Source organism: Fusarium keratoplasticum, chromosome 1, assembly GCF_025433545.1.
Source record: "Fusarium keratoplasticum isolate Fu6.1 chromosome 1, whole genome shotgun sequence".
Taxonomy (NCBI): domain Eukaryota; kingdom Fungi; phylum Ascomycota; class Sordariomycetes; order Hypocreales; family Nectriaceae; genus Fusarium; species Fusarium keratoplasticum.
The window spans coordinates 3,388,457-3,405,602 of NC_070529.1; the positions used below are offsets into that span (position 1 = coordinate 3,388,457).

The 17,146-nt window shown below is 54.2% G+C and overlaps 10 protein-coding genes across 10 annotated transcripts; 5 read left to right on the plus strand and 5 right to left on the minus strand.

The window, feature by feature from the left end:
• Positions 1-105: 105 nt before the first annotated feature.
• NCS57_00100800 (uncharacterized protein) lies at positions 106-912 on the minus strand (the record flags this gene model as incomplete). Its single annotated transcript, XM_053051082.1, has 1 exon — positions 106-912. One exon carries the CDS (start codon positions 910-912, stop codon positions 106-108), a length of 807 nt encoding a protein of 268 aa, XP_052919597.1.
• Positions 913-1,362: 450 nt separating this feature from the next.
• On the minus strand, positions 1,363-2,139 carry NCS57_00100900 (DNA replication complex GINS protein SLD5; the record flags this gene model as incomplete). Its single annotated transcript, XM_053051083.1, has 3 exons — positions 1,363-1,722; positions 1,776-1,956; positions 2,015-2,139. The coding sequence occupies 3 exons, from the start codon at positions 2,137-2,139 to the stop codon at positions 1,363-1,365; spliced, it is 666 nt and encodes a 221-aa protein (XP_052919598.1).
• A 658-nt stretch (positions 2,140-2,797) lies between these two features.
• On the minus strand, positions 2,798-3,556 carry NCS57_00101000 (uncharacterized protein; the record flags this gene model as incomplete). Its single annotated transcript, XM_053051084.1, has 2 exons — positions 2,798-2,972; positions 3,027-3,556. 2 exons carry the CDS (start codon positions 3,554-3,556, stop codon positions 2,798-2,800), a joined length of 705 nt encoding a protein of 234 aa, XP_052919599.1.
• A 445-nt stretch (positions 3,557-4,001) lies between these two features.
• On the plus strand, positions 4,002-5,978 carry NCS57_00101100 (Peptidylprolyl isomerase; the record flags this gene model as incomplete). The annotated part of the gene is made up of 3 exons (XM_053051085.1): positions 4,002-4,071; positions 4,119-5,779; positions 5,841-5,978. The coding sequence occupies 3 exons, from the start codon at positions 4,002-4,004 to the stop codon at positions 5,976-5,978; spliced, it is 1,869 nt and encodes a 622-aa protein (XP_052919600.1).
• A 1,359-nt stretch (positions 5,979-7,337) lies between these two features.
• NCS57_00101200 (Phospho-2-dehydro-3-deoxyheptonate aldolase) lies at positions 7,338-8,672 on the plus strand (the record flags this gene model as incomplete). The annotated part of the gene is made up of 4 exons (XM_053051086.1): positions 7,338-7,343; positions 7,412-7,469; positions 7,562-8,464; positions 8,515-8,672. The coding sequence occupies 4 exons, from the start codon at positions 7,338-7,340 to the stop codon at positions 8,670-8,672; spliced, it is 1,125 nt and encodes a 374-aa protein (XP_052919601.1).
• A 709-nt stretch (positions 8,673-9,381) lies between these two features.
• On the plus strand, positions 9,382-10,539 carry NCS57_00101300 (uncharacterized protein; the record flags this gene model as incomplete). The annotated part of the gene is made up of 2 exons (XM_053051087.1): positions 9,382-9,895; positions 9,950-10,539. 2 exons carry the CDS (start codon positions 9,382-9,384, stop codon positions 10,537-10,539), a joined length of 1,104 nt encoding a protein of 367 aa, XP_052919602.1.
• A 238-nt stretch (positions 10,540-10,777) lies between these two features.
• NCS57_00101400 (uncharacterized protein) lies at positions 10,778-11,458 on the minus strand (the record flags this gene model as incomplete). The annotated part of the gene is made up of 4 exons (XM_053051088.1): positions 10,778-11,073; positions 11,129-11,233; positions 11,281-11,398; positions 11,453-11,458. The coding sequence occupies 4 exons, from the start codon at positions 11,456-11,458 to the stop codon at positions 10,778-10,780; spliced, it is 525 nt and encodes a 174-aa protein (XP_052919603.1).
• A 743-nt stretch (positions 11,459-12,201) lies between these two features.
• Positions 12,202-13,935, plus strand: NCS57_00101500 (Nuclear architecture-related protein 1; the record flags this gene model as incomplete). The annotated part of the gene is made up of 1 exon (XM_053051089.1): positions 12,202-13,935. The coding sequence occupies one exon, from the start codon at positions 12,202-12,204 to the stop codon at positions 13,933-13,935; it is 1,734 nt and encodes a 577-aa protein (XP_052919604.1).
• Positions 13,936-13,963: 28 nt separating this feature from the next.
• On the minus strand, positions 13,964-14,943 carry NCS57_00101600 (uncharacterized protein; the record flags this gene model as incomplete). Its single annotated transcript, XM_053051090.1, has 2 exons — positions 14,696-14,943; positions 13,964-14,630 (listed from the first exon to the last, which is right to left on the minus strand). The coding sequence occupies exons 1-2, from the start codon at positions 14,860-14,862 to the stop codon at positions 13,964-13,966; spliced, it is 834 nt and encodes a 277-aa protein (XP_052919605.1). The 5' UTR covers positions 14,863-14,943.
• A 482-nt stretch (positions 14,944-15,425) lies between these two features.
• On the plus strand, positions 15,426-15,843 carry NCS57_00101700 (uncharacterized protein; the record flags this gene model as incomplete). The annotated part of the gene is made up of 2 exons (XM_053051091.1): positions 15,426-15,672; positions 15,731-15,843. The coding sequence occupies exons 1-2, from the start codon at positions 15,537-15,539 to the stop codon at positions 15,841-15,843; spliced, it is 249 nt and encodes an 82-aa protein (XP_052919606.1). The 5' UTR covers positions 15,426-15,536.
• Positions 15,844-17,146: the final 1,303 nt, after the last annotated feature.

Consider the following 17,146-nt stretch of genomic DNA (forward strand, 5'->3'; position numbering starts at 1 on the left):
TTGCAGAGGATACCATATCAGGCAAATTATAACGACGGATGCGCATTTAACACGAGTCTCTCGCATTGATCTATATGATTGAGCTCAACTAATGGCCTCGAGTATCTACCAAGGAATGGTGCCCTTATCATCCGTAAACGTGCCTGTCTTGCCATCCGCTCCAAGAGTCGCAGCTTGGCAAATGCTGACAGCTCCAAGGCTGGGGTCGTCGGCTCCCTGGAATCCATTCAGAGTGGTCCCGCAGTGATGGCCTGGGCAGACAATGTTGATCTTCCACTGCGGATGGTCCTCGTATCTGATGGCGTAGTGAAGGGCCAGCATGTTCAAGGCCGACTTGCTGTACGTGTAGACGCCATAGTTAGGCTTGTGAAGGGCAGACGTCGGGTCAGCCTTTTGGGCCAGGCTGCCGAGGGCGGAGGTGACAAAGACGATGCGGCGTGTCTTGTTTGAACGCTCAAGGAGCGGGAGGAGGGCGTCTGTGACGAGACCAGTGCCGATGACGTTGGTGTCGAAGACGGCCTGCATGCGAGCGCGGGGGGAAACGTTCAGGCTAAGACCAGAGATGGCGCTGTTGTTGATGAGAACATCAAGACGGCCGTATGTGTCTTGAATGGACTTGACTGCAGCGGCGATGCTCTCGTCCGAGGTGATGTCCAAGACGAGAGGGGAGACACGGAGGCCTTGGGCCTGGAAGGAGGAGGCGGCCTCTTGCACGGCGTCTGGGCGGCGGCCGGAAAGGATGACGTGATAGTCTGGATGTTCAGCCGTGAGCTTCTTGACGACCTCGAGACCGATGCCTTGGTTGGCGCCGGTGACGAGGACGATGGTGGTTTCGGGGGTGATGGTGTTGGAAGACATGGTTGTGTGTTGATTGAAGTGCTGTGCTGGTGTGATCTGATATGTCCAATCCATCGAGGAATGAGACCCTTCTTTATACCATCGAGAATAGCATGTAGATGATTTGAATAACTCATCTTGGAGACATGTCGTCGCCTTTGAGATGCTATCTCCGATGTTGGCTGTTCATGAATCCTAAGTCCGTGATTGGACCAGGGCATCGAGGCCACTCTGAGATTGATTACCCTTTTGGGAAACCACCCAGACCAAGTCTTGATGACAAAATCCTCTGAATATTGAGTCATGGTGATCAAAAGTGAATACTTGGAGTCTCGAGGAACCAATTGCGTGACTTGGATGGAGCCCGCGCGCCCCGAGGTGTTGGGGCTGATGCTGGAACTGCAGTTCAGCCTATATATCAGTTGGACCAGCCTTGTATGGCATATGTGAGCAGAACTGCTGTGTCCAGCTTCATTCACTGAGCAGCCGAATAGATAAAGGCCCCAGAAAGTAATGAGTCTGGGCTCACACAAGCTCGGCGTCACCTGCTTCGACCAAGTGCTTGGCGCTGGACCATCTGAGGATGAGGATGTCGCCATTCTCTGCAGGAAGAGTAACGTCGGCGTCGGTGCCCTCGCCATGGACATCCCCATCCTTGAGCATACGGATGAAGACGGCAGTGTCCAGGTCGGGCGAGTCAATCATGCTGATGTTGCCAGCGGTGTCGTTGAGATTCTGCAGTTGCTGCGGAAACGACGCCAGGAAGGACGAGAGATAGTGGTTGTGCAGCAGAGCCTGGTGCCTTGTCGCGTAGGCCACCTCTGTTGGCGAGAGCCTCTCCCTGAGTTCCTGGCTTGAGAGGTAGTGGAGGGTGTGCTTGTCGATCTTGAAGGGGACAGTTAGCTGCGTGTTCTGGCCGATGAGCCTGTGCAACTGACCTTGGCAATGCGGGCTCGCAGATAGCTCCTGACGAGGAACTTGTACCTCTCCAACTCTGTCTGAATAACGATGAGGGCAAAGTTTGTCTTGGGGTCCATGTCACCCGTCATGTCCTCGACCTTTTCGATCTGGGACTTGATGCGGGCATTGACGCGCTCAAACAGGCCGTCAGTGGGCCATCTGTGAAAAACCAGTCAGTCCGAGTACTCGAGAATAGCGGCCATTCATTTCTACTCACTCGAGCAGCTCTGGCGCTGAGCGCTCAGCGACCCAGAGACGCGTCAAGGCCTGCAGGTCGCGCGTCTCACTTGGGACGCCGTGGGAGACGGGGTCAACCTGGCGGAGAATGTCGTCGATATCCATCACGTGGGGACTACTGGTGAAGCAATAGAAGAGGTTCAAAGTGTGCGAGCTAGCGCAAGCTGCAGTGTTTTGCTGTAAGGCGGCCTTGAAGTACAGGTAGGTGGTGGGGTTGGTTGGTGATGTTTGAGAAGCACAGTTTCTGTGGGAGCGGGGCCAAAATCCCCGCCATCTCGCACCTTGACTCTTGCCTCCGTCTCATCGATAGACAAGAACCTGTCATTTTAAAGCACAACTCTTCTTTAAATATCTAGCGTAAATATTTAGAGAAATGAATGATTCGTTTTTGTCCTTATCCTACAAGGCTGCACCAATGGCATAGAGTCGTCGGCGTAGCTCAATCCACATCCTTGATCCACAGCCTTACAGGACCATGCCTTCTATCCTTCAATAGGTATGCCGATATCTACATATGGTGGGAATGATTTTTTACCCATATATCTGCCATGTATTCTAGATCGCAGAATACCGTGTATCCGTCTCTGTCATTATTCGCCTCATTTTCTCTCTCGCTGTCTTCATCCCACTCTTCCTCTTGCACACGGCCATCAAGTCAAGTGTCGCCATGAAGCCTCCATTCTCTCATTCATTCATTTCTGCTCAAGTGTGCAGAACCCTATGGCTTTGGTTGGTAATGACTGACCTACTCACTGTAGAGAAATCATTGGACCTTCTTGAGAGGCTTGTGAGCCTCCTTTTGAGCAGCCTGGTAACCGTTGACTCGCGCATAAACCCACTTGAGGCATGAGGACGAGACGGTAACCAAACCAGCCGAAAAGGTGAACAAAAGCACACGCTGCTCCGTAGATAGGAGCTCAAACAGAGGATACGGGTACCTGTTGTCGAGTAAGCATCATCATACCTCGCTATTGGGCCGTGTAAAGGCTTACCAGCCGTTGTGGCTGAAGCAGAGCTCAACCCAATACCAGTAAGCAAACGCAACAACCGTGCTGATTGCCATGATGGTGTAGGCCGGGATAGTCCACGGCGGACTCAGAAGGATCAGATCAAGTGTCAGAAAGACAGCTGGCGCAAGGTGGAAGCCCATATCCGGCAACATGTCTAGAACAAAGCCGTCCGCGATGAGCAGATTGGGGTCGATGAACCTAATGCCCCAGTAGAGGATGGAAATGACAACCTCCAGAGGCGTAGCAAGGACGGCTACGGCATTCTTGGCCTGGAAAAGCGCATGGCTCAGCGTGAGGTCGGCCAAGACTCCGAGGGCAAAGGCGATGAGGGAGGCAGTTAGACCGATGATAGTGAGGAACTGAAAATGCCAGCCATACGACACGGAAAGAGGCGTCTCCCACACCGTCAGGAAGTGGAAGTTGTAGCTGAACGAGGCCAAACCAAGAACGTGAAGAAGAAGCGAGACGGAACGGGAGGGCGACGTGAGCCGCTGAAGAGGGTGTGCTGCCATTGTGTTTAGATGGAGGATGATGGCTGTTTCTAGTCCACGTTTAAGGGGCAAGCGGCAAAAGAACAAACTCGATTGAAGAAATCAGACAAAATAAAAGGTGTCCTTCTCTATTTACAGACGACATGAGATCAGGATCCAAGTGGTTTGACCCGTCCCCGGAGTCTCGGACCTGGCGTGAACCCGTCATGACCTCAATGTGGACCTCGGCCTGCAAGGAAGCAAGCCTGAGTAAGCTCACCTTGGTGGGTTACAGTGTGAAGTTGGAGCACCAGCCACAATTCGAGGTCGCGCCACATGAGGCTGACTTTTTTGCCTGGACGACGATCCTGCGACGATCCAGTCGCGACACTCAAGTACAACGACAACAGACAACAAGACTTGATACTCGTGCCGACTTTCGAAACCATTCTGAATCAAAGTTTGGCGCTTGAAGGCGACACTCAAGATGGCAGCGGATGACGACGACAATCGCTCTCAGAAGCGTAGTCACTCCGAGTTTCGCGACGATGCATCAGGTATGTCCATCTGTCGCGTTCCCATCACCAAGCTAACCAGCTCCCAGACAGCTCCTCCGACGATGACATGGGCCCTCAGCTGCCTTCGGAAGCCCCAAAGAAGAAGCGACGAGTCCTCCCTCACGAAAAGCTCTACGTCGCTGCCCTGCCCAAGTCTACGCGATACTCCAAGTCCCTGATGCACAAGGAGCAGATCCTCTTTGCGACATGGACGCCCCTGACCGAGTTCCTCATCACATCCTCTGTGGACGGCGTCGTCAAGTTTTGGAAGAAGATCGCCCAGGGAATAGAGTTCGTCAAGGAGTTCAAGGCGCACAATGGCGAGATCGTGTCGGTTTCTGTGAGCAAGGATGGACGGAGCTTTGCGACTGCTGGCGCCGACGAGACGATCAAGATCTTTGATGTGATCACCTTTGACCTCCTGTCCATGATTTCACTCAACTACACACCAAACTGTGTCTGCTGGGTTCACTCCAAGGGCGCCTCGTTGCCACTGCTTGCTGTTTCCGAGCAAGCGAAGCCCCTGATACACATTTACGACGGAAGAGGAGAAAAGGAGGAGGCCATTCACACCATCAAGGGCTTGCACAGGAAGCCGGTCCATCTGATGACGTTCAATGAGCAATACGACTGCGTCGTTTCCGCCGACGAGGGTGGAATGCTGGAGTACTGGCGGCCGAGTGGCAATTATGAAAAGCCTGAAGGGGTCTTTGAGTACAAGAGCTCGACCAACCTGTTTGATTTCAAAAAGGCAAAGTCCGTACCTTCATGCCTCTCCATATCTCCCAACGGCAAATATCTCGCCACATTTTCCTTGCCGGACCGAAAAATTCGCATCTTCGACTTTGCGACAGCCAAGCTGCATCGAGAGTACGACGAATCCCTTCAGGCCACCGAGGAGATGCACCGAGCGGGCACAGGGGCAAACAAGCTGGATAACGTCGAGTTTGGCCGAAGGACCGCCCATGAGAGGGACATCGAGTCGCAAACGCTCAAGTACAAGTCTAATGTCATCTTTGATGAGTCGGGCAACTTTATCATCTATGGCTCCATGCTGGGGATCAAGGTCCTCAACACATATACCAACCAAGTGGTCAAGGTGTACGGAAAGGACGAAAACTTCCGTGCCGTTAACCTAGCCATCTACCAAGGTCAACCTCAGAAGAAGGGGGTTACAACTGTGGAGATGGGTGCTTCTAGCAACCCGCTGCTCCAAGAGTCCGAAACCCGAGATCCAATCCTGGTGGCAACGGGTGTTGGCAAGGTCCGATTCTACATGTTCAACAATGAAGAAGATGTTTCCAAGTCAACGCGAGACGTTCAGAACGAGCGACCCACGATGCTGGGCCAGAAGAAGGACTCACAGGTTAAAAAGGCCGAGACGGGCACAGGAGCTGTGATCCATACCACGTATGGAGACATTCACATCCGGCTGTTCCCCGACGCAGCACCAAAGACGGTCGAAAACTTTGTCACACATTGCAAGAGCGGCTACTACAACAGCACCATCTTCCACCGTGTCATCCGCAAGTTCATGATCCAGGGCGGAGACCCGTTGGGTGACGGAACAGGAGGCGAGAGTATCTGGGGACGCGAGTTTGAGGACGAATTCAGCAGTCTGAAGCACGACAAGCCGTACACGGTGAGCATGGCCAATGCAGGACCCAATACCAACGCCAGTCAGTTCTTTATCACAACAGAAAAGACGGTAAGCTTTCCTGAACCGCTTTTAGTATAACGAGAGAACGTATAACTAACTTGTAATGTAGCCCTGGCTGGACGGCAAGCACACCATCTTTGGGCGCGCAACACAAGGATTTGATGTTATCCACAAGATTGAGAATGTGCGGACGCACAAGGAGAAGCCGGAGGAGGATATTAAAGTCCTCAACATTGACATTATATAGAATAATGATACAAGGTGCTGATTAGCGGACGAGGGCGTGTCTGCTCAAGTGTAGTATGCGTGGTCCTGAACGTGCCCAGCCGGGTAGGTAGTTTCTCTAACTTGGCCTTGGTGCTCCCTTGCGCCTGCTCTGTCGTGGTACATACTTTCTACCGCCTGCCATAGCTACCTTCCATTTCTTCAATAGGTTCCTGCCAGAAGAGCCGCGTCACATGTCAAACGGTGTCTTTCTCGTTTCTCTGCATTGACACGTCAGTCAGCTTATATACTGCATATCCCCACCTGCAGACATCGAACTCTCACTACAGTGGTTGATCACAACCACACATCTTCCGTAGTATAGTGGTCAGTATGCAAGCTTGTCACGCTTGAGACCCGGGTTCAATTCCCGGCGGGAGAGAGTCCAGCCATCTGTGATACACAGGAAATTTTCTTTTTGTCTTTTTACCTTCCGAGACAGGACGTTAGGGTGGTATGTTTCCTCAACTTGCCTGCCCAGAGCATGAGGCGACAACAACAGCAAACATCAGCCCAAATGACGTAACCGGCCAATGAGGATAATACAGACAGGGGCGTGTTCCATGGGTTTGTTCTCAGGGCGTAGCAGTGGGGCCGTGGAAAGTCAAAATCACAGCTGCAAGGGACATGTCGAGCCCTTTGGAAGACGAGAGATTGACATGCTTGACATGGACGACATGGCTGGGGGACGTGGCATTGACAATGGAAGCGGCGCATGGAAAGAAGGAAGCAAGCAGGTTCAGCTCTGGCGAAACAATAGAATCGGAGTTCCCTAGCGCAACAAGCGCTAGAAAGGTGGCGGTTAACTACCTTAGGTTTTTTTTGTTTTTTGTACTGTACCGCAAGGTTGTCTGCCGTTTTTTCAACTCCCGCGAAGAAGGATGGAGGAGTGACTCAAGCCAATTAATTTAGAGGGTGTAGAGGCAGGGGAGAGAGAAAAAAAAACCGTCGCAACAATGAGGGTACCCGATCTGCCACCAGGCCCACGCGCGCAATCGATGTACTCCCCTTGGATCGACTGCTAAAACCGGCGCGGGAATGGCGGGGGCAACAGGCGGCTCCTCCAATCATGCGGGGCAGTTTGGCAACCATGGAGTGACTTCTTTCGAGTTTTTGGAGCAAGCAGTGAGTGTGACACACCGACGCCGGCGCAAAGGGACGGGGTCACCTCAGGGTACGGAAATATAATTGTATACTTTTTTTTCTCCCGTTACTGTAATTTTCCTTCTTTCCGTCTTCATACCCTATCTCTCTATCTCCTCTCCTCTTGTCTAATTGGACTTGACTTGATCTCTACCATTGACTTGTATCTCCTGTCTTCTACCCCGCCATCACAGTCACCATGTCTGTACGTCTACGCTCCCAAGCTCCCTGCTCCCTTTGTTCCTTTGGCGGGGTGACTCACGAGTAGCGCAGCAGTTCTTCATCCAGAACAAGAATGTCGGCAACCAAGCCGAGTCCGAGGATTGGAGAAGTGAGTAATACCTCCTGGCAATCTATATACGCCCCGGCGATCTCTAGGTCTGCCGGCGCGCTTGATCTCGACCAGTGCTGACCAGCTCTTAGTCCGCGGCTATAACCCTCTGACTCCCCCCGATCTGCTCCAGCACGAGATCCCCCAGACCGCCGAGTCCAAGAAGACAGTGCTCGAGGGCCGCAACGAGACCGTCGCCGTCGTCAATGGCACCGACGAGAAGCAGCGCCTGCTCGTCGTCATCGGACCCTGCTCCATCCACGACCCTGAGGCCGCCCTCGCCTACTGCGACCTCCTCCTCAAGGAGAAGGAGAAGCACAAGGATGAGCTCCTCATCGTGATGCGATCCTACCTCGAGAAGCCCCGCACCACCGTTGGCTGGAAGGGTCTGATCAACGACCCCGACATTGACGGCAGCTTCAAGATCAACAAGGGCCTGCGAGTCTCGCGACAGCTCTTTGTCGACCTCACCTCCAAGGGCATGCCCATTGCCAGCGAGATGCTGGATACTATCTCTCCTCAGTTCCTTGCCGATCTGCTGTCAGTCGGCGCCATTGGCGCCCGTACCACTGAGAGCCAGCTTCACCGTGAGCTTGCCAGTGGTCTCAGTTTCCCCGTCGGCTTCAAGAACGGCACTGATGGCTCGTTGAATGTGGCCATTGATGCCATTGGCGCCGCCGAGCACCCCCATCACTTCCTTTCCGTCACCAAGCCCGGTGTCGTCGCCATTGTCGGCACTGAGGGCAACCACGACTGCTTCGTTATCCTCCGAGGTGGTTCCAAGGGCACAAACTACGACGCCGAGAGCATCGCTGCTGCCAAGGAGGCCCTGGCCAAGAAGGGTGTGCGACAGCGACTTATGGTCGACTGCAGCCACGGCAACTCTCTCAAGAACCACAAGAACCAGCCCAAGGTGGCCGCCGATATCGCCAGCCAGATCTCCAAGGGTGAGGACGCCATCATGGGTGTCATGATTGAGAGCAACGTCAACGAGGGTAAGTTACCAACAAGCCGTACCATTCGAATGCAAACTAACAGAGTCAAGGCAACCAAAAAGTTCCTGCCGAGGGCAAGTCTGGTCTCAAGTACGGCGTGAGCATCACGGATGCCTGCATCAACTGGGAGGACACGGTCACAACGCTAGAGACTCTGGCACAGGCTGTCAAGGACCGCCGCAAGCTCGCCGGCGTCAACGGCGCCTAAGCTGTAGGAGTTTGGAGGGTTGGGTGCGCCGAACTTGGTGACGAGGAAGATGGTCATGGTCGTCACTGGATGTTTCAACAATGAGTCCTGGGCCTGGGATTGGGACTGCATCTTGTCGCAATAGGTCGCGCATTTCGTTTCGAGGCTTGGAGTTTATAAGGGTGTTGATTTTCGGGATAGATAAAAGCATCAAACATGGTATGATGACTGAGGGCGCATTCAACAAAAGAAGGCGCCTACGCTGCGCTCCGTGTTTGACCGAGCAAGAGAGAATGGAAGCAATCAAAAGCATTGAATGATATGAAACGAGGCTGTTGATGGTGTCTGTGTCTGCCTTGCTAGTTCCCGTTACTGGGGCGCGCGAGCGACATCGCATACTGTTTGTGCTCAGTCACGCACACTGTACGACCAATGCTCATATTTGTGAGGTTACACGCCACACCAAGCTCCACTGTCCACACTGTGCTATCTGAGCTTCCAACTGGCGTTTTTTGAGCAAGCCCAATCCAACTGATAATTCCGTCATCTCGACCCTTCACCCACTCAAGCCCAAAATCGCTCATCGCGATCGCCCAATCCTAATCACCATCTCGCGATCCCTATCGAGGTCCATCACTACTCTCACTCCTCCATCTTCGATCATCGCTCCTGAAGCCATCAACGGGTTTCATCGACAAAAGGAGACGCGGTTCCTGTGCCTGGCGCGATTATGGCACGCGACTATTCACCCGCCGAGTCTCCCCTGTCCTCCATGGACGAGTCGGAGCCTTACGAGGAGGACGGCCATGAGCTGTACGAGACGAATTTGCGACCCTCCAAGCGCCAACGGGTCGATGCTGGCTCTACAACATCCTCTGCCGTCGTCCCCGACGCTGAGCCCGAGACTGTACCAGAGCCTGACCCTCTCGAGGGCATGTCTGATGTCTCATCCGACACGTCGGGCGACATCCCCAGCTCTCCGATCAATGCGCGTCTCGATGAGGAGGACTTCCAGGACCAAGTGACCGTTTGCGACTGGGACGGTTGCCCGGCTGGTGACCAGGGCAACATGGATAAGTTGGTCGAGCATATCCACAACTCGCACATTGAGAATCGGCAAAAGAAGTATACATGCGAATGGAGAAGCTGCAACAGGAAGGGTCTCCCCCATGCCAGCGGCTATGCCCTCAAGGCACACATGCGCAGCCACACAAGAGAGAAGCCCTTCTACTGCTACTTGCCAGGTACGGCGCACCTTGACTCGCGATACGCGATAGCTTATACTGATGATTTCTTAGAGTGCGATAGGTCTTTCACTCGGTCAGATGCATTGGCAAAGCATATGAGGACAGTCCACGAGACCGAGGCTCTTCGTCCCTCTGATCCCGTCCCCAAGTCGATGCAGTCGGGCCCCCAGGGCAAGGGAGGCAAGCTCAAGATCATCATCAAGACCAACCAGCAATCGCAAGGCGCCCACGACGACATGGATGATGCCGCCAACGGCGACGACCACACCTCGGAGTACTTTACGCCCCTGACCGAGGACATCTTCGCTGCTGAGGAGCTCGCCTACCCGGTCGACAAGCTGTACCGAAAGTGCTACTGGGAGGCCAAGTGGGCTGAAGAGGTGGGTGAGTCGCTGAAGAAGGAGTGCAAGGAGTGGGAGGATGTCTACTATAAGGAGTGGCTCGAGAAGGAGGTGCTCCTCGCCCAGGTGATTAAGAGTGAGGTGAACTGGCATGAGCGGCGACAGGCTATCCTGACTGGAGCTGCCGATGTACACATCCCCGGCACTGTAGAGAGCGTCGAGGGAGAGCGGGCAAACGGCGCACAAGGAGAGGTTGTGGCATCCACCAACGGGACAAAGGCGGCAGGTGTTGCTGCATGATGGGGGCTTTTAATGGCGTTTTTGTTCTTTCTCTTTTCCAGTCGGGGCATCGCAACTGGGAGCCAGCCACGGTCTCCGATACGGTCGGTGACCTTGTATTATTATATCTAAACGGATGTGGAGTTGATGGAGTTGGCTACGTGACTTTTGGGGAGAGCTCCAGCAGCAGCATAGGTCGTCAGATGTTCGGGACCGTACAATGAAATCATGATTCAGCTTATACAAATAGGATGTGTTGTTACAGGGCCTTCTTCTTGGCTCGATACGACTGAGAGTTCTTGAAGGGGAACCCGCTCGTGCTCTGGTCAAACTTGTGGTAGCGGCTGATCATGGCCTTGTCGCTGGCAAACATGATGCAGTACAGCGCAAAGGTGGCAAAGATGGCGCTCCCAACGCAGCCGAGTAGGTATCCAGTCTCGCGAGTCCAGGCAAACCAGCCGTAACAGTAGAAGGCGGTCGAGGCGTGGTGTAGCATGGATATGAGGACGGCGGCCGAGGCGTAGGGCGAGGGGGTCGTTCCGTCGGAGGATGCCTCTGAAGATAGTGGTTAGAAAGACCGTCAGGAGATCTGGTAGAAGGGTGGAGGTACCATCTGAGGAGGCATCGAGAGGGAGGGCGCCAGAGAGGACGACGACAATGAGGCCCAGGGCGAGGAGGGCGAAGCCTAGGGAGCGGGCAAAGTACGTCTCAAGGGCTGCACACATTAGCACCCATTCCTCACACAGCTTGAGAGTATCTCACGAGTTGGTTCGCCGCCCCCAGAGCGAAGGATGGAGCCGACAAAGGACGGCCAGACGATGAGCGGAAACGCCTGGGTGCTCAGCCAAGCGAGGTTCCCGAAGCTGTATGTCGCGATGGCCTGTGGTGCGTGTCAGCAAGTTGAATGAATGACGCTTATGGGTAGGGATCGTACACTCATTGTGACGAATTGATGTCTTTGATAGATCAAATATCAAATAAGAATCTGCGAAAAGACCTGGTTGGTGGTTTAGAAGCTATAGCTGAAGCTGAAGCTCAAGATGGTTCCATCATGGGAAGCTGTCCTTTGACATGGGGGGAGATCCTCCCCCATCGACGTCACCACGGCGCATTCGGCGACCGACCCGCTTACGAACGGCCCATATCCCGATCTGTCCGTTGTATCATTTTCCGTTCTTTTGCCACACACGGGAGGAGGCCGATCTCGCATCTCTAGTCCCGCAGGCACAGGCGACAAAAAAAACCATTGCAAATCCTCACATTTTCATTGCCCGCTCTCCCCAAGAACGGAGCCTTCCCAAGCCTGCCTGCCTGTATCGGGATTTCCGAGGAGTTACTAAAACAGCCCTTGGTCTAAGCCAGGCGCCGCCCGTCTATCGTCCTGCGCTTCTTATCTTGCCCTGCCCGTTGACTCACGGAGTTGTTTCTTTCTCTTGTCCGTCACAATCTTTCCAATCATAACGTCTTGATTTGCACCTGAAGATTTGCAGAGGTTTATTTATTTGTCAGCCGCCTTTGCGCCGAGGGTCCGTCCCCAGTAAAAAAAACTAGAGTCAACAACTCCCCGGCTTCCACTTGGGCGCATCCGCCACTCAACTTTATACCAAACAACTTCCTGATACTCCTGTGTTGTCTTCGCCGCCGTTCTCCCTCCCTCTATATCGCGATTCAACACCAGGCGCCATGAGTGCCATTCTCTCCGCCGACGACCTCAACGACTTCATCTCCCCCGGTGTCGCGTGCATCAAACCCATCGAGACCCTCCCCGCCGCCCCGCCCCCGCAATCGCAGTCCCTCGAGACTGAGGTCATCCTCGACGGCCAGCAGCCCGCGGCCAATCCCAACGCCCCCGCCCAGATCTCTCTCACAGATTGCCTTGCATGCTCTGGCTGCGTAACATCCGCCGAGGCTGTGCTCGTGAGTCTTCAGAGCCATGCCGAGGTCCTCACCACACTTGATGCGGCACCGGCCTTGAGGGTCGTCACCGACGATAGTGGCCGGTTCAGGGTCGAGGGCTTGGAGAATGAGAACGCGAAGCTCTTTGTGGCTAGTGTGAGCCCTCAAACAAGGGCCAACCTTGCCGCAGCCTGCGGTGGGAGCGTCTCAGAGAAGGATGTCGGGCACATGCTGAGCAATCTGTTGCGTGGGCCAGACGGTATTGCCAACGGCGGGCAATGGAAGAACGGCTTCACATGGGTGGTCGACACCAATGTCGCGAGGGAGGCTACCCTTGTGCTCGGTGCTGAAGAAGTCCTCAACTCGGCGCGGTCTGGCATGGCCACACCTGCGAAACCCATCCTGGCATCCTCATGCCCCGGCTGGGTTTGCTATGCCGAGAAAACACACCCTCATGTCCTCCCACATCTCTCAAAGGTCAAGTCACCGCAGGCTTTGATGGGCACCATTCTCAAGACAACCCTAAGCCGAACACTCGATATCGCCCCCAGCCGCATCTGGCACCTGGCCGTTATGCCATGCTTTGATAAGAAACTTGAAGCCAGTCGGGAAGAGTTGACGGAGGAGGTCTGGGCAGGAGGCGAATCTCGTGGTCGCGGAGTCCGGGATGTTGACTGCGTCATCACGAGCAAGGAGATTCTCATGCTTGCAGAGTCAAGGGGACTCAATTTCTTCGATGTACCCAAGACGGCACCACCCAGCCCGACTCTGACGCCGTTCCCCGATCCCAAAATCCACGACTTCCTCTTCCCGCGTCGACGGTCCAGAAACCCACCTCGCGAGGCCGGTACTTCAGGAGGCTTGTTGCACCACATCCTTCAAAGCCGAGCAGCGCAAACACCCGGCGCAGAGATTGTTCACACCCGTGGTCGCAATGTTGATGTTGCCGAGTACTCTGTGGTTGTGAATGGCGAGCCAGTTTTCCGTGCCGCCAGATATTATGGCTTCAGGAATATTCAGAACCTCGTTAGGCGCCTGAAGCCAGCCAGACCGTCCCGAATGCCTGGCGGAAAGCCCTTTGGAAGCGCTCGCAAGCCGGCAGGAAAGGCGGCATCCCTCGAGCACAGCTATGTCGAGGTCATGGCATGCCCCGGAGGCTGTACCAACGGTGGCGGTCAAATCAAGGTTGACGACCCCGTCGTCATGGAGCGAAGGAATTATTCCGGAAAGCCAGGTCCGCAGGAGCAAAAGGACTGGCTAGCAGAAGTTGACGAGGCCTACTTCTCGGGAGAAGAGGCCGGCATCGAGGTTGGCGAGGAAACATTCGAGCATGTCGTTGGCGGCATCTCCCACTCATACATAAATGATACCCTGGCGCATTGGGCGGAGATCACAGGCATAGGACTTGATAGACTGGCATTCACGAGCTATCGTGAGGTGATTAGCGACGTTGGTAAAGACACAGCCACAGATACCGAGAGGGTGGTACAGCTGGCGGGAAAGATTGGAGGCGGATGGTAAAGCTAGTCGATAGAAATAATCAACTGCCCTAGCCTCCTCTTCGAGCGAAGCCAAACCCTCCCCGTCCACTTCCGTCTGGTCCTCTTGGTGTTCGAATGGGAGCCTGCTGCTGCTGCTGCTCGTCCTGGGGTGTCTGATTCCTCCTAGGCGATGGCTGGTCGGGCTGTCGCCTTTGGTTGTTGGGTTCAGGCTTCGGGGTGTAGTTTGGATCGTACAGCTCGCGGCCGGAACCTGACATGTTCTGCCTCCTCGGGGCGTCAAACGAGCGGTTGTCGTACTGGCGATTCTCATACTGGCGGTTCTCGCTGTTCCTATATCCGCCTCTTCCCCTACCCCGACCACGGCCACTGAAGTGCCCATCCGACCGCGGTGGGGTAACTGTGCCCGGAGATGAGGCTCCTGACGACGGGTTTGACTCGCCAAAGATCTTGGCTCGGGCCTCCTCGTACCGCCGCTGCTTCTCCTCTCGGTCTCGCTTTTGCTTGGCACGAATCTCTTCTGGGCTCATGGGTACCTCCTTCTTGGCCTCCTCGTTGTCGTCTTCGACGGTCAGCTGGGACATGCCAGTCACGGGATCCCGCTTGGCGATGACGGGCTTCCGGCTGAGCACCTTGACCTGGGGCTTGAAGGGGGTTGTGAGGGGGACGCCTGAGTTGGAGCTGGCTTCTATGTAGTGAAAGGTTTGGGGAGTGTCCCTGTCGCAAAGAGCGTCAGCAAAGAACCGGACTAGCATGTCAATCGCAACGCTGAGGGGACGTACGCAGACTCCCACAGCTTCCGATTTTGTTCAGCGTGCTGAGCAAGGCGCTCGGCCTTGGTGAGAGGAGCCTGGGGCGCCGGTTGCTCAGGCTCGTTCACGACCTTGTCGGCCTGGGCCTCCCAGTCGTCTTCCCAAGCATCGGGAACAGGCGCCTTGTTCTTGGACATGGTCAATTCAGGAGGGCTTTCCAAATGGTGACTGCGGTGATCTAGATATGTCAAGGCCTTCGTCTCCTTTTGTGTCTTGAAATCTGGTCCGGGATCGCAGGGTTGAGCATGGGGTGAAGCAAGAGCGTTTGGGTGGTTGTTGTTGGGAAGAAAATAGGCTGAATGGAAGCCCAAAAGCTGGGAGGAAACTCACGACGTATGGGGGACCTACGTTTTTTTCTTGCCTGTGCAGGAGAGCAGCGCAGCGCTTCAAGGAAGGTGGCCCGCTCAGGATTACGCCAACCTGGGGAAACGCGAGGGACCTGGGCGCAACCCGCCGAACGGCGACATGACCGCCTGCCGCGCTTGTATCTCCGAAGTCGCTTCTGTCAAGCCCAGATCTTTAGCTGGGCAGTTCAGGTCAGTTTGGGCTGGTACTAGGTGGGCAGGTATGGAAGTTGCGGGGTGGCTGCTGGTTGGTGGGGCAGGCGAAGGGAAGCTCAGCCTTTGAGACGAGACGCAAGCATCAGCTGAATCACCACCTCTCCTCTCTCTATGTTGAGACGTCGTCTTCTGCTTCAAGTCTCAAACCATCGCTATTATTTCCGGTTGTGCCTCACATAATCCGGTGCTCTTCTTATTTCCTATTATTCCCCCTACCATATCCATCGCAAGAGTTCCGTCGTTATTTCAACATGGCTGGTGGTCCACGTCTCTCGCCCATGATCCAACGTGAAATGGCTGATCGAGCTGCCAATACCAGTGCCAGAAGAGTAGCTGAGGAGTATGAGGCAGCTAGACTAAGACTTACAGACCAGACCTTCAATATGCGTAAGTGCTGGAGATGTTGGGTTCTCATCATCAGTCGCTCTGGCTGACAACACTATAGTGAGCTACCCAGACCCGCTCGCCCCTCGGAAGCAGTTAACCACGTATCCCCCGGGGGTAACACCTGAGATGGAAAAGAAGTGGCTTCAGGCCATCGAGCAGTCCAAGAAATGAGTTGTAACTCTCAATATGACTTTCGGTCTGGCGAGGAACGGTCCGTATCAGGGCTAGAGGGGGTTCAGTAATGGGAACGTGGTTCTACACGGAGCCTATGGGCATTGATGGGACCCAAGGGCGTTTCTAAGATCAGTGCCATGGTTATCCATGGATAAACTCTACTGGCGGTTGCTAGGATAGCTGGCATTGTGGATTGCTGCCTTAACTTGGAGTGACCTGCACGTCGACTTGGAGGTGAAGTCGTCACAAAGATTCCAATCCCTGTATCGCCTAGTCCAGCTAGTTATGCAGGTTGTGAATTCCAGTCACATATATCAAAGGCTTGTATTTATATGTGCACCAATATGGAATTGCAAGAAGCCCCAGTATCCAATCCATAGTCAAGAGGGACATACTCGATGACATCGAAGAAGCTCTATCACCCCAGTCGATCTCGTGTAAAATTTAAGTCCTGTGCTCGAAGAATTCATCGCATTGATACTCGGATTTCAGCTTTTTTTACTTCAAGTTCTGTAGTCACGGTAACTCCAAATCTACAACACTATGAGCCGCAAAGCAATACGAGCATTCTTGTTGTGGGAAACCCGGCAAATATACTAGTTCATCGAGTCTCCTTGACATTCTTGAATATTAAGAATACACACTCAAAAGGCAAATCGTCTATCTAGTCGTATCCTCCTGGAATCAAGGAACTCCATCACGTGCATACTACTGCAAACTGGAGTTGGTTCCTGCGTGAATGCAAGGCATATGAAAACTGGCACTGCCGACCATAGCCCCCTTGCGTAGACAATGGTGTCAGCGTAGCTGTAAGCTGATGTCGGTATGGCCGCAGTATCGATCAACGAGACCCGAGGTTACCACTCAGGTGCTGTGATCTTCCAGGCATGCTCCTCGCCCATCCATCCGAGATGCAAGATATCCGAGCAGGGGGAAATAAGAAGAAATGACTTGCGGGCGGCATCACACCTGACCGGGTACAGGTCTGTATTCGAAGGTGTCTGGTCCGGGGTGTCATAGCCGGGGTGCAGCCCAATGAAGCCGTAGCAAGTTGACAGACATGCGGAGGTGCTGCAGAGGCAGGGAGTCGATCAGGTCGCGGGGTGACCATCCCATCGGGACCGAGCTCTTGATGGGATTTACGAATGGACGATGGCCATTTGGCTGTGTTGCCCGAGGGGTGGCTTGGTCCGCCCACTCCTGTCGTGATTGTAAGTGATTCCTGTGCAACATATGATCTCAAGGCAACCGAGACAAGGTCAATGGGAGAGGAACGGATTACAAGGTGTATGTAGTCAGT